The 12619-nt window shown below is 31.8% G+C and overlaps 3 protein-coding genes across 3 annotated transcripts; 2 read left to right on the top strand and 1 right to left on the bottom strand.

Annotated features, from left to right (window-relative positions):
- The first annotated feature begins 494 nt into the window (after positions 1 to 494).
- Positions 495 to 1113, top strand: LOC123890083. Its single transcript, XM_045939622.1, has 2 exons — positions 495 to 800; positions 888 to 1113. The coding sequence occupies exons 1-2, from the start codon at positions 642 to 644 to the stop codon at positions 990 to 992; spliced, it is 264 nt and encodes an 87-aa protein (XP_045795578.1). The 5' UTR covers positions 495 to 641; the 3' UTR covers positions 993 to 1113.
- Positions 1114 to 1265: 152 nt separating this feature from the next.
- LOC123890082 lies at positions 1266 to 5246 on the bottom strand. The gene is made up of 3 exons (XM_045939621.1): positions 4868 to 5246; positions 2306 to 2374; positions 1266 to 2035 (listed from the first exon to the last, which is right to left on the bottom strand). The coding sequence occupies exons 1-3, from the start codon at positions 5114 to 5116 to the stop codon at positions 1433 to 1435; spliced, it is 921 nt and encodes a 306-aa protein (XP_045795577.1). The 5' UTR covers positions 5117 to 5246; the 3' UTR covers positions 1266 to 1432.
- Positions 5247 to 9548: 4302 nt separating this feature from the next.
- LOC123891732 (E3 ubiquitin-protein ligase SINA-like 10) lies at positions 9549 to 10157 on the top strand. Its single transcript, XM_045941630.1, has one exon. The coding sequence runs from the start codon at positions 9549 to 9551 to the stop codon at positions 10155 to 10157; it is 609 nt and encodes a 202-aa protein (XP_045797586.1).
- The last annotated feature ends 2462 nt before the right edge of the window (positions 10158 to 12619 follow it).

Genomic DNA, 12619 nt, shown 5'->3' with positions numbered 1-12619 from the left:
AGCTAGATTTGTTATTTTTAAAAGACATCAAGAGACCAGCTCAAGATATAGGATGCCACCCTCCAAAATATCTCTCTCATAAATAAGTTTTAGAAGACTCGCTCAAGATTTAGGAAAGGGTCTTATAAAATACTATAGGAAAATTAGAATGCTTTAATTAAAATTATTTATTACACTGTTATATTTTTATTTAATAAATAGTTAAATACATTAACATTTGCACACAATCAATGGATATCTGCAATTTAATATTTTTTTTTACTAAATTCAGTTTTCATCAAGATCAATGGACACAATCCAACATTTTGCAAAGAGAAAGAGTCATCTTTGACTTTGACAATGTAAATATAATGTATAATACAGCATCATGCAATAATGTTTGTTTGTTTGTTAAGGTCAACAATATAATCACAAAGAAAAGTCAAAAAGAGAAGGACAAAGCAAATAGCCAACGCGCTTTTCCTCCTTTTTTTACTTATTCCTTTAATAGATCATATAAAAACAACTCAACCTCAACATTCTAGCATCTCACAATACATATACTATACAATTCTTGAACTTGCTCACCAAAGAAAATAAAATACAATTCTGGAATTTTCTGTTTGGCTTGTCATCAATTTGTTGCTTTGAAATTGGAAGATATGTGTCCTCTTAGGTTCATCTTGATCTTCTTCTCGGCCGTCTTGGCCGCTTATTTTGCGTGGACCACCATGAGCTCCACCACTCCGGAGATTGACTTCACTGATCACGAGCGCAAGGATAAATCCTCCTCCAACAAGGAACATTTCAGTTTCATAAAGGTAATCACAGTTCAACAATTTCTTTATACTCTCTTTTTCTTGTTACTTCTTTATTTGTGCTAACTAGAAATGTTACTTTGGTTTCAGATGGTTAAGAATGGATTTTGGGTATTCGTTGACATGGCCAGTGGAAGGTATCTTTGGAAACATTTGAGGTCCTCAAATGATCATGTACAACTGCAGAGCTCTTAAAAATTCATATTTTGCAGTAACTTGTAATTCTTTTATTTCTTTTCTTCACCAATGGATGTCATGTGACAGAAACTTTGTAAATATCAGAGTTTCATTTTCCTTTTTCTTTTCTGGTATTAATTGGTGGTTTAATAAGTACTAAACATCTTGTAGAATTCTAATAATTTTGAAAAGAAAAAAAAATCAGTCTTTTATGTCTCATTTTGAAGATCCATCCCCTTCAATGCCTACAAGATGCATAGACTGAGAAATGAGATGATTGAAATTTGCATATTCCATCTTATAACCATATCACACTTTATTATTTATCATCAGCAAATGGCTTGCATTTATTTACAGAAATGTGTTATAATGTACAAACATATTTACAATTAAAAAAAAGAAAAGAAAATTGACATAATACAAATCAGAAAAAAGAAATACTAGCAAAGACATGACCTTTATATTTGGTCAGATTGCAGCTTAATGGACATGTAGATAAGTGTTAACAGAGCACCCTGGGGAAGTGGTGCGTAACTTGAAAGGGAAGAGCCAACCCACATAGCTACCATAAACAATGCAACCACACTACTACTGGTTTTCCCAAAAACCCAACTTGCAAATGATAAGAACAATGTTAATATTACGCCACCCCTCCCGCCCAAAATCCATGCAATTACATAACCAACTTTGTAGCCGGCATCTAATTTCCTATCAAACAATGCTGTCAGACTGCTAAATGTAAGGGAGAGTTGGGATCCTAATGTTTGGAATAATAATAATGACAAGAATGCTGATCTAATGACTTCGATAAATGAACCTCTTTCTTCATTTAAATTTTCTTCCTCTTCCTTCTCATCTGTTTCACTGCTGTAGTAATCCTCGTTGATATTGTAATACTCCCGGTATCTTTCACTACGCATTTTCTTCCTCATGTAAGCCCATCGATAGCTTCTTACATCATCTTCAAATTCAGTGCTGTAACTCCATTTTTCTTGGTATGGCTTGTGACTGGATTGAAGTTCTCGATCATACTGAATTCTCGTTGTTTCATCGGATAGTACCTGTTTAAGGATATAGAAATACATATCATACAGAATAATATTAGTAAGTTTATTTTCAAAAGCACTCATTAAAAATCAATGATAGGTAAATTATTTTTCTCTTTCAGCCTCTAACGGTGAAATTTCAATATAACAATAAGGTCACCACAAAAGAATGTAAATATTTTCTCTCTTAAATAACATTAAGGTCACCACAAAAGATGAAATCTAATCCCTGTTACAAGACAATTATTTCTATAAAGAAAGAAAAGTTGAGGAATGATTGCTTACTTCATAAGCATGACGGATACTCTTGAACAATTCAGAAGCATGTGAATCCTTGCTAACATCAGGATGATACTGCAACCACAGCAAAATGATAGTCATGAACTTTTTGTTCAGGGATAAATTAGAGACTTCCTATTAAAAGCAAACATCTAAATTCAAAGATACTTTCTTCCTGAAAGATATATTCTATGAGCAAAAATGGAGAATTCAAAAATTAAACATGAAAATCCAAAATGTGTATGTTGCAAGAGGTTGGATATGATGTAGCACAAATGAAGTAGAATTATGGGTGAGCTAATAAATTTAAAAAACCAAATTGAACCGAAAAGAAGCCAAATTACATGAACAGCTATCAGTCTTTTGCCACTTATAGATCAGTATGGGGTTAAAGTCAATTCTAAAGTGGATCAGTTTAAGCCTTCAACCAAGTTGATCTAAAAATGAAAAGGAACAACAACCGTAGTTATGCCTAAGCTTAGCCAATAAGCGATGAGCAACTAGTCCTCTCAATGGCAAAGGGTAGAAGCAGCCATTAACAGCAACAAGGAGTCAAGGAGCTTTTTGGCATCTGGGAAGAAGAATTGCCCATAAAAAAGAACAATTCCATTAATAGCATCAATGAAAAATGTGTTCCTGCTTAGTGGGAAAAGGCTTGGTTGTTGTTATTGTTGTTTAGATTCTCTAAGAATCAAACAAGATGCTTCACCATCTGGCACAGTCATGGAGAGTGAAGCTCAGGCACATCAACTTCATTGTCCATATTCCAAGCTCCATCATCAGATCAGACATTGTTTGGGTGGCCAGTGAGCAACACTGAAAATCATTAATGACGCAACCATTTTGTCCTTGGTTTGCATTCAGTGTTGCCATAAGATGAAAATGGATAATGAGTCGATCAGCTGAATAATAAAGTATAGGTTTTGATGCTGGTTAAGTTAACCAAACTAAGTTTGTTAAAATTGCAAGTTAATGATTCCACAAATTTAGGTATCAATTTTGAGTTGACTCAACTGTAAATTCAAATTTTAGCAAACTCGGAAATCCAACCGAGTTTACTTGACTAGACTCGTAGTGAACTCAGTAAACTCAGATAATTTTTTAACAGAGATTTTGATTTACTTATTATTTTCATCTAAATCTTTACATTCAGTTCATTATCTTCTTTGTTAGGTTTGATTTTGTTCATGTAGTTTTTTGCATTATAGTTGAGTTGAAATTTTAAATTATCGATGTATTTATTGTATTATATAAGTATATATCTCATTTTTTTTTGGGTAGAGATATCTCATATATTTGTAATATGATATAAAGTAAACTCGTACGAAACTATGAGTAAATTTCACATGGTGTGGTTGTTGATAAAAATATCACTATTGGGGATATGTATAGATCAGGGTGGGATGTGGAGGGTGGTGGGCAGAGAATGGAGATGTAGGAGAAGGTTATTCGCTTGGGAAGAAGAATCTCTGTTGGAATGTATAGGGATGTTGGTTAATGTGTTTTTGCAGGTTAATACAGATGACAGATGGAATTGGAGGCTTGATCAAACAGGACATTATTCTTTCAAAGGAGAGTATAAGTACTTTGTACATGATTCTTTATCTTCAGAGCCCGGGTTTCAGGATGCCAAAGATATCATGCGGAACAAATTAGCGCCTCTAAAAGTCTTGGACTCTTGGTCTTTGCATGGAAATTGTTGAAAAACTGATTACCAACTAGCCTTTTTAGGCACGGTGGAGTCAATTCCAATTCTCTAGATTGTGTTATAGGTTGCACTATTGAGGAAAACTTAACCATCTCTGTTTTGAATGTCCCATGTTCGGTAGGATTTGGACTCTAATGTTGGATTTTTAGTGTTTTACCTAATAATACCCATATTCATGCTACACAATTTTGTGGTTTATTTTCTAATGTAAAGCAAATCTAAGGAATTCCTTCAATTGATTTGGTTGGCGTGCAATTGATTTATATGGAAAGAAATGAACAACTGCTTATTTCGAAAAAAAACGAAGTATCATTGGGGAAGATTGATTAGGCACATCTTGCATTTTATAAAGTCTGGTTTTGCAAGAGTTTGGGGTGAAATCAAAGGATCCTCAGCTAGGACTACAGACTAATTCCTAGAGCTACCGAGATTCATTTAAGAGGTTAAAATATCTCAATATATGTTCTTCTATACATACCGATCTTAAACCGAATCTCTGACCACATACTTAAGTGACCCGGTTATCTACCAATCGTGCCATCCTACCGTGTGTTAGTAACAACTAACAATGGTAATGAGTTCAAATTCAACGCTCAATTAGCAAAACAAATTATAAAAAGACACGTAAAATTCAACTTAATTTTTCACATCCAAACTGCGCAGCTTAAAAACAAGTAACAACAAGTTGAAAAGTTCACACCATACTGCAACGAAACAAAATATCCCAACGAGCAAGAAAATGTTGAAAACAGTTCCAAAGCAAATTATAACGCCTTCATTCATAGCAACAAACCTAAAATTACAATCACGTAATCGAAGTTTCGAAAATGAGAAATCTATCAGGAAGATAATTGGAATACCTTGCGAGCGAGGAGGCGATAAGCACGTTTGATTTCAACAGCGTCGGCAGAACGAGCGACGCCGAGTAAGGTGTAGTGGTCGCCACCGCCGTTGATTGCTGAAGTTGAAGAGGATGAAGCTGCTGAGACGAGTAGATATCTACGGCGGCGAGGCGCGGCGGAGAGGTAGTTAGAGTTAGAATCAACGGCGGCAGTAGCATGAGCAGCGATTGAGATGGGTCCCACCAGAAGATGCGATTGCATTGTCATTAAGTTGATTGGGTACTTCAAAAATGATAATGGCGCTGTGAGGCTGAGATTGGTTTTTGTGAGTGAGAGATATCACTCTTACAAAGGAGAAGTGATGTTTATTTTACACATAAAAATAAGAGTTAAATATGTTATTCAATTTTATTTATTTTAATTATGGTCATCTAAATTTTTAGGTTTTAATTTTAATATCTCATTTTTTATAGTAAAAGTTTATGTAACATATTTGAAATGTTTTCTTTTGATGACATATTATTTTAGAATCACATGAATTGGTTTGGTGGTGAAAGTTTGAGTCTTTGGATTTTTTTTCTTTAAAGTTTTAGGTTCAAATTTTTCCGGTGTCACTTTTTATGTTGGGTCAGTCCATAGAGAGTAAAAAAATCCATGACTTTAAATTTAAATGGACACCCTCGCAAGCGAGCGGTGAGATTTCTGTTTCTCGCATTAGTCGATATATGTGGGCCGGATACGTAGTCTTCAAAAAATTATTATTAAGACTTTGATATATTATTAGTTTAATTGTGTATTTAATCTTTAGTTTAACAATTTTATCTTAATTTGGTGTTGTAAATAAGTTAACAAAAAATAAAGATTAAATAGTTAAATTATTAAACTAATGTTATTTTAAGATCTAAATAATGATATGATTTTAAAAAAATTATTTGAAACATGATACATGAAGTTTTGTAAAAATACAAGAGACTAAAATTGACAACCGAAAAATTGAAAATCTAAAGTTAGAAAGAAATTTTAAAAGAACTAAAAATAAAAAGTTAATATATTTAAAGGAACCCAAAATATATTCAACGTTGATGTCAAATATGGCGTAAAGTCTTATTAAATTGAAAAAATAATTTTGGTGTTTGTTTGTCTAATATTCTTTGGATTGATTTTGGACATGTTTGAATTAGCTCATTTGAGTTTATATAATAATAATATAAATTTGACAAGCATTGGAGCTATAAACCGCAAATAAGTTGTTATTCCAAACAAGTTTCCAGTGGTTTTATTATATACATAAGTATTGTTAGATTTGTTTTGGATTGAATCTTTATTTGCTATTTCTTTTTTGGCATGTAAGAGGGTCATGAGATCCAAAGAGAGGAAACTATTTGATGAGAGAAAACTACTTTTTTTTTTTTCCTGGGAAAATGAGAGAAAACTACTTTTTTGGCATATAATATGTCATTAAATTAATGATATTCAATAAAACTCATAAACGTTTATTTTTTATGAATTTCAATAACATATCAAATGATTTTCAATTTTTTTAAAACAATTATGGATGATCTATATGATATAAACTCTCGATCGAACGATAAATTTTATAAAATTCGAATCCATTATAATGTTATTTATGACTTGTGCACCATTTGAACTACTCTTTCATGTTAGATGGCCGAATAATGTGTCCTTATATAATAAGAGTCATTAATATTTGGAAGTTTAAGCGATTTCTTTCATTGCTTATGTTCTTTAACTCTTAGGTGATTTGTGCACCCTAATTTTTCAAATTCAAATAATTTTTGCAGAATATTTTTTTTTTGACAATAATTTTTTGCACAATATATAGTTATTAGCTTTCCTCTTCTTATTTTCTTATTGGATGTATCTCTCATCCTCTATTCTAACGTGGTTTCGTTGTTTACTTGACTCCCAAGTGTCTGCATACTGCCTCCTTTATGTTACCATCATCATTGTAGTATTACATGTCCTCTATTTTTCTTAATTTCTCTGGCTGGTGGCGAAGCTAGACATTTTTTTACAAGGGGGTGAGATCTAAAGAAACATACTTCCGTTTGATTCTATGGAAAGAAAGTTGAAAAGAAAATTACAGATATCAATGAATGAACATTGACTATAAAATAATCTAATTAAGTTCATTAATTGATTTCTGTAATTTTCTTTCCTCCCACTTTTTTTCTTCATAGAACCAAATAGTCCGTTTAACAATTTTTATTGTTAACAAAACTCTCTTTGTAATTGCTTAAGATATTGAAAGTATTAAGATAAAATATATCTATTAAAGAAGTGAATATCTTTTAACTTTTCTATTTTTACTAGTTTTTGACAAATAAACTCATTTGTGTAGCTAAATAATATTATTGAGATAGCTACATATTCAAATAAAAAAATATTGTTTGCCTCCATGGACAGGTGCAGCTTCATCTCTGTCTCTCTGACTGAATTGAAAAGCACAATTTGAACGGATGGTTCAAATGAGAATGTTCTTCAGGTGAGATAGAATCGTCAGATCTGTATTTGGTTAGTGATGATGTGATTTTCAAGTACTAATGGAGAAAATGGTACCCGCAACAATGTTAACACTTCGATGTTCAAGGTGAAAGATAAAAATTATGAAAAAGTTTAATTAGGGACAAAATAACCAAATTTTAAAATAAGAGAACTAAAATTTCATTTTTAAAAAAATTGAGAGACCAAATATATATTTAAGTCTTTTATTAATACACCACCCCATTACACTAATTTTTTTTGAGTTATAGAATGGTACATATGTTTCTTTTGATTTGTAAACTGCTTTCACATACTACACACAACACCAAACACACTACATAAAATATAAGAAAATTTAATTATATATAAAAATATATGTTTGACTGATAATAAATTATTACTAGTTCTTAAGGTAACATTATCATTGTCTTTTTGACCAAAACCGGTAAAATTATTATCTAGAAATTAATTTTAGAATAGTTCAAAATGACACGATTATATTTAAATTACTTTTTTATTTTATTCTTTGACCAAAGTCATTATTTTTATTATGTATCACATGTATATATGTAACTCCTTTTCTTATTGCAAATTTCATATCTTTTTATAGTGAGGAGAGCACCAAAGGGGAGAAAATTCTAAAGCCGTTGATGCTGCATTTTCCAACATGGAGACGTTGGATTGTAAATTTTGTCAGAAGTGTTCGAGTATTTTTGCTGTCGAGGTTTTTTCTTATTCATTATCTATTTTTAATTTTATTTTGTGTAGTATGAGTATTTCTTATATAAATAAAAAAAATAGTTATAGTATATACCATTGTCAAATCGAATTCAAACTGTTGGATTGAAAGTTTATATCGTATAGATCATCCATAAATTTTTTAAAATTTTTTGAAAATCATTTGATATGTTATTAAGATCTATCAAGATTTACGTTATTTAATAAACTGTTAATCTTGATGTGTCTCAATAACATATCAAATTATTTTCAATTTTTCTAAATTTTTCTATGGATGATCTATATGATATAAACTTTCAATCCAACGATGAATTTTGTAAAATTCATATTCGTTATAATGTTATTCATGACTTGTCCATCATGGGTCACTTGATGAAGTGGTTCATATTAAAATTTCCCTACAAATATGGCATCATCTGAATTGAATGAAATGCAATGAGTTTTGCAATGAATTCATCATCTATGAACATTTTTCGCTTAAAATGATGAAATGTGTGCACCCATGATTTGACTTTAATTATGACATTTGTGAATTTCGTTATTATTAGAATTTGAGAGCTCTATACCCAACCACAAAAACTAGTTTGAGAGTTGAGGTTTGCACTACACTTATAAAGACTATTTATGTCATAAATCTAGCCAATGTGAGATTTCTAACACACCCCCTCACGTCCATGACTGAACAAGCTGGAACGTGGAATCAACAACAACGGGTGCCCCAAATATAGGAGGTCTTCATAACAAATGGATCTAGGATAGACTCTGATACCATATTAGAATTTGAGAGATCTATACTCAACCACAAAAGCTAGCTTGAGAGTTGAAGTTTACACTACACTTATAAAGACTATCTATGTCATATCTCTAGGCAATGTAGGACTTCTATCAGCTATAACTTGTTCTCTATTAAACAACATTTTTGTTTAATAAATAAATAAAGAACAATTTTTTATTGTAATGTAAGAAAAACAATGATATATGTCAATATTTTCTTAGATTTTTTCATACATTTGTTTTGAATATGAAATTCTAATTAAATTGGAGTACACTATTTGTGCATTCACAAACATTTAACTACGTGAACCAAAAAAAACATTTAACTACAAGTTAGTTTATTACACATTTATTGTATAGTGATAAGCCTAAAGATTACATTGATTTGCATCAAATAAAAATGTGAACATACATTCATCAATCAAATGAATTCAAACTTTGAAGTGACTAAGATTCAAACGAATTCATGACAAATTTTATTTTTTTAGGGAATTCATGACAAATTTATAGTATAAGTACACTTACCTTTGATGCTATATTTTATATTTGCAATTTACCATGATTTCCTTATTCACATTGTTTTATTTCCATAATCGACTGATTCCTTAATTTTTTTTTTTTTTTTGAACTAATCCTTAATTTATTATATGCAAAACCTAACATTAGTCTATGTTTTTGAATTATGTCTTCAATTCAGTGTACCAATGGCCACATTATTTGTGCCTCTTGCAAACCAAAATGTATGAAAGTAGCATGTGACAATGAACCATATGGTTGTAAGGAGGTGGTAAAGCATACTCAAAGACATGCACACATTAAGTCATGTGTTTTTTCTCCATGCCTATGTCCTGAAACAGATTGCAACTTTCGCGCCAATACTACGGTGTTAGGAGAGCACTTTAGGACAAATCATCAACTTCGTGTACCACCATTTACATACGATGAAGTTTTCTCCGCCTTCATACACATTAAAGACGATGTCACTATTTTTCAAGCGATGAATGACGGACAACTATTTGTTATTACTTGTAAGACTCACTATATTGTGAAGAAGCTGAATCTTTACCATATTGGACCCAATAAGTCCAAGCCAAGGTATAGTTTTGAAATGTTAGTTTTGTGTCAAGATCGTGTTCTACAACTAAAATCTGAAGCTGTGAATGTCGAGGACCGCGCATATCCGCCATCAGGTGCACTTTATGTTAGATATGATTACTTCAAAGATGGACGACTCTCTATGAAAATTCGAATAAATAAGAATGATGATGCGGAGTCTGGAACCGATCTATAGATCTTCATAAGAGGCATACATTTGGATATGAATCTTATTTTGTTGTCTCTTCTTAATTTGTTCAATAAAGTCATGTTTAAACTTGTCAAACATGTGTTCCTGGATACTCATGTCCTTTTTTCTCTCTTGATGTTTGATTTTTTTTTTTTTATTGAATTAAGTTTGATGTTTTGCTTAAAAAAAAATTGATGTTTGATTAATAAAAGTCAATTATAGAGTTCATCTGAATTATTATCGTGGACATCATTATTTACAGTCTCCTTGCCCAAACCAAATAAAAGGAACAAAATTTATAGAATTATAATTCAGATGAACAAAATTATTATCGTGGACATCATTATTTACTGCTAAAAAAAATGCAATTTAGTGACAGAAATTTGAGAGGGAACTAAATCTCTCACTAATTGTGACGGAATTATAATTTTTATAGAATTCAAAATCAAATTGACAAACATTAGTGACAGAATTGTTATGGAGAAATCCGTCACAAAATTTCCCCAAATTAATAGGTAGTAAAGGAGAAAGCTATCAAAGGACATGCAACCAAATCAAGTCGCTATGTGATTTTCTTTTGTTGTCCTACCATTTTCTCAAACATCATCCGCTACTTAAATAGCGGATAACATTTTTTCTAAAATTCCTCATTTTTATTGACGTGCGAAAAACTCGTAGGACGGCAAAAATAATCTCATATGCTATCACAATTCACAGTCGAGTGACTCCATTGCCACGCCCCACTAATACTCATTGGAGTCATAGCACCATCACCACAACCACCACCGCAACCGACACTTCAATTTTTTTAGTTGTCTTATTATAAACTGTTCTTATCATTAATTCTTCTCTTTATCTCACAAAATTTATTAGTCTCGTAAGAATAGCGCGGTTAATAGCTTTCTTTTTTGAAGAAGCTAAAATGAAATATATTAACAAACAGCCTCATCAGCACAACACAAGGTGTGTCAAGGTAGACTACCAAAGTTTACAAAAAGTCATAGAAAGAAAAAATCAATCATACAAGACCCAAACATAACAAAGGACAAGACCACCATCTATGGTTGTTTGAAACTAAAGTAACACTCGTCGTCTTCAACCACCTATAAGAAAAGAGCTTGATCTTATCCACCATCTGATAAAGAGTACTAGTCGAGCCTCTGAACAATCTCTGGTTGCGTTCTGTCCACACAACCCAAACACTAGCAAGCCAAATGAGCTACAAAAAAGACAGACGAACCACTGAACTATAAAAAACATATTTGTATAGTGAAACACCATAAGCACAAGAAATGAATGTAAATACTAGTAAAATTTATGATATTAGAATTAATTTATTTTTCACTATACTAATTCTTAGAATTGAGAATTGAGTCTAACTCAACCATACAAAATCGACTTTTAAGGTAATGATTACCTCTTACTTATAAACCTTAATTTGTTCAGGCCAACTCACATCTGATGTGAGACTTCTTAACATCACCCCTCCCTCACGCCTAACACTATTGGACTTGGTGAGTGGATAAATTGTAGTTGATCCGATAGCAGCCAGGTGGCCCAACAGATCTTGGAGAGACTCTGATATACATCTTAGAACTGAGAGTTGAAACTAACTCAACCCTGCAAAATCGACTTTTAAAATGATAATTACCTCTTACTTATAAAGTTTTATCCAGACCAACTCACGCTAATATTCTTAGAAGAAATCTTGTATAATGAAACTAATTTTGAAGCAACGGGGGGAGCAATGTAAACTGTGGTAGTAATTATGGTACGTCACCCATATCCAGCTCAAGTCCAACAAAATTAGATTTGGCAGATGCATGAAGTGGTAACTGCCAACAACTCTATCATTTGATACTTGTTATGCCACTCAGAAAAAACCAAAGACACTATTGCCTTGATTGTGATAAGTTCACCAAGACTTGCTTGGACGGATGTATATTCTAACCTGATGATTGAGATGAAGTTCCAATCTCCATTAGAAGAATATTTTAACTACTTTCTGGAACTGGAAAACAAAGCCGAGTAAGTTTATTGGCCTTCCAAAGAGGTTCATCATCTCACAGATCTTGAGTGATTTTGTTAGGGATGTCAAAAATATATAAGTTATGTAGAAAATAGAAAATTTTATTTGTGTAATATGATTTATTACTTTTTTTGTTTTGAAGGAATGATTTATTACTAGTTGGTAATGAACATGTGTATATATAAAATCGTATCGAATAATAGTACCTTGATAGTGAGGGTTTGAGTCTCGTGTATGTTTTTGAACAAAAATACTACAATAAACGGTAAAACGAAAAAAATATAGTTGTAATGACTTAAACTCATTACTCATGACCTTTTGTTCAAAAACACCTCCACATATCCACTACAACAGGAGTGGATTGTCTCCCGTGAGGTGCCCTCCAGTGACATCCTGGCCCTCCAATAAAATAATTATAAAAAATTAAAAAAATAGATAG

Source organism: Trifolium pratense, linkage group LG6 (assembly GCF_020283565.1).
Source record: "Trifolium pratense cultivar HEN17-A07 linkage group LG6, ARS_RC_1.1, whole genome shotgun sequence".
Classification (NCBI taxonomy): Eukaryota; Viridiplantae; Streptophyta; class Magnoliopsida; order Fabales; family Fabaceae; genus Trifolium; species Trifolium pratense.
This window is presented reverse-complemented; position numbering and strand designations above follow the sequence as displayed.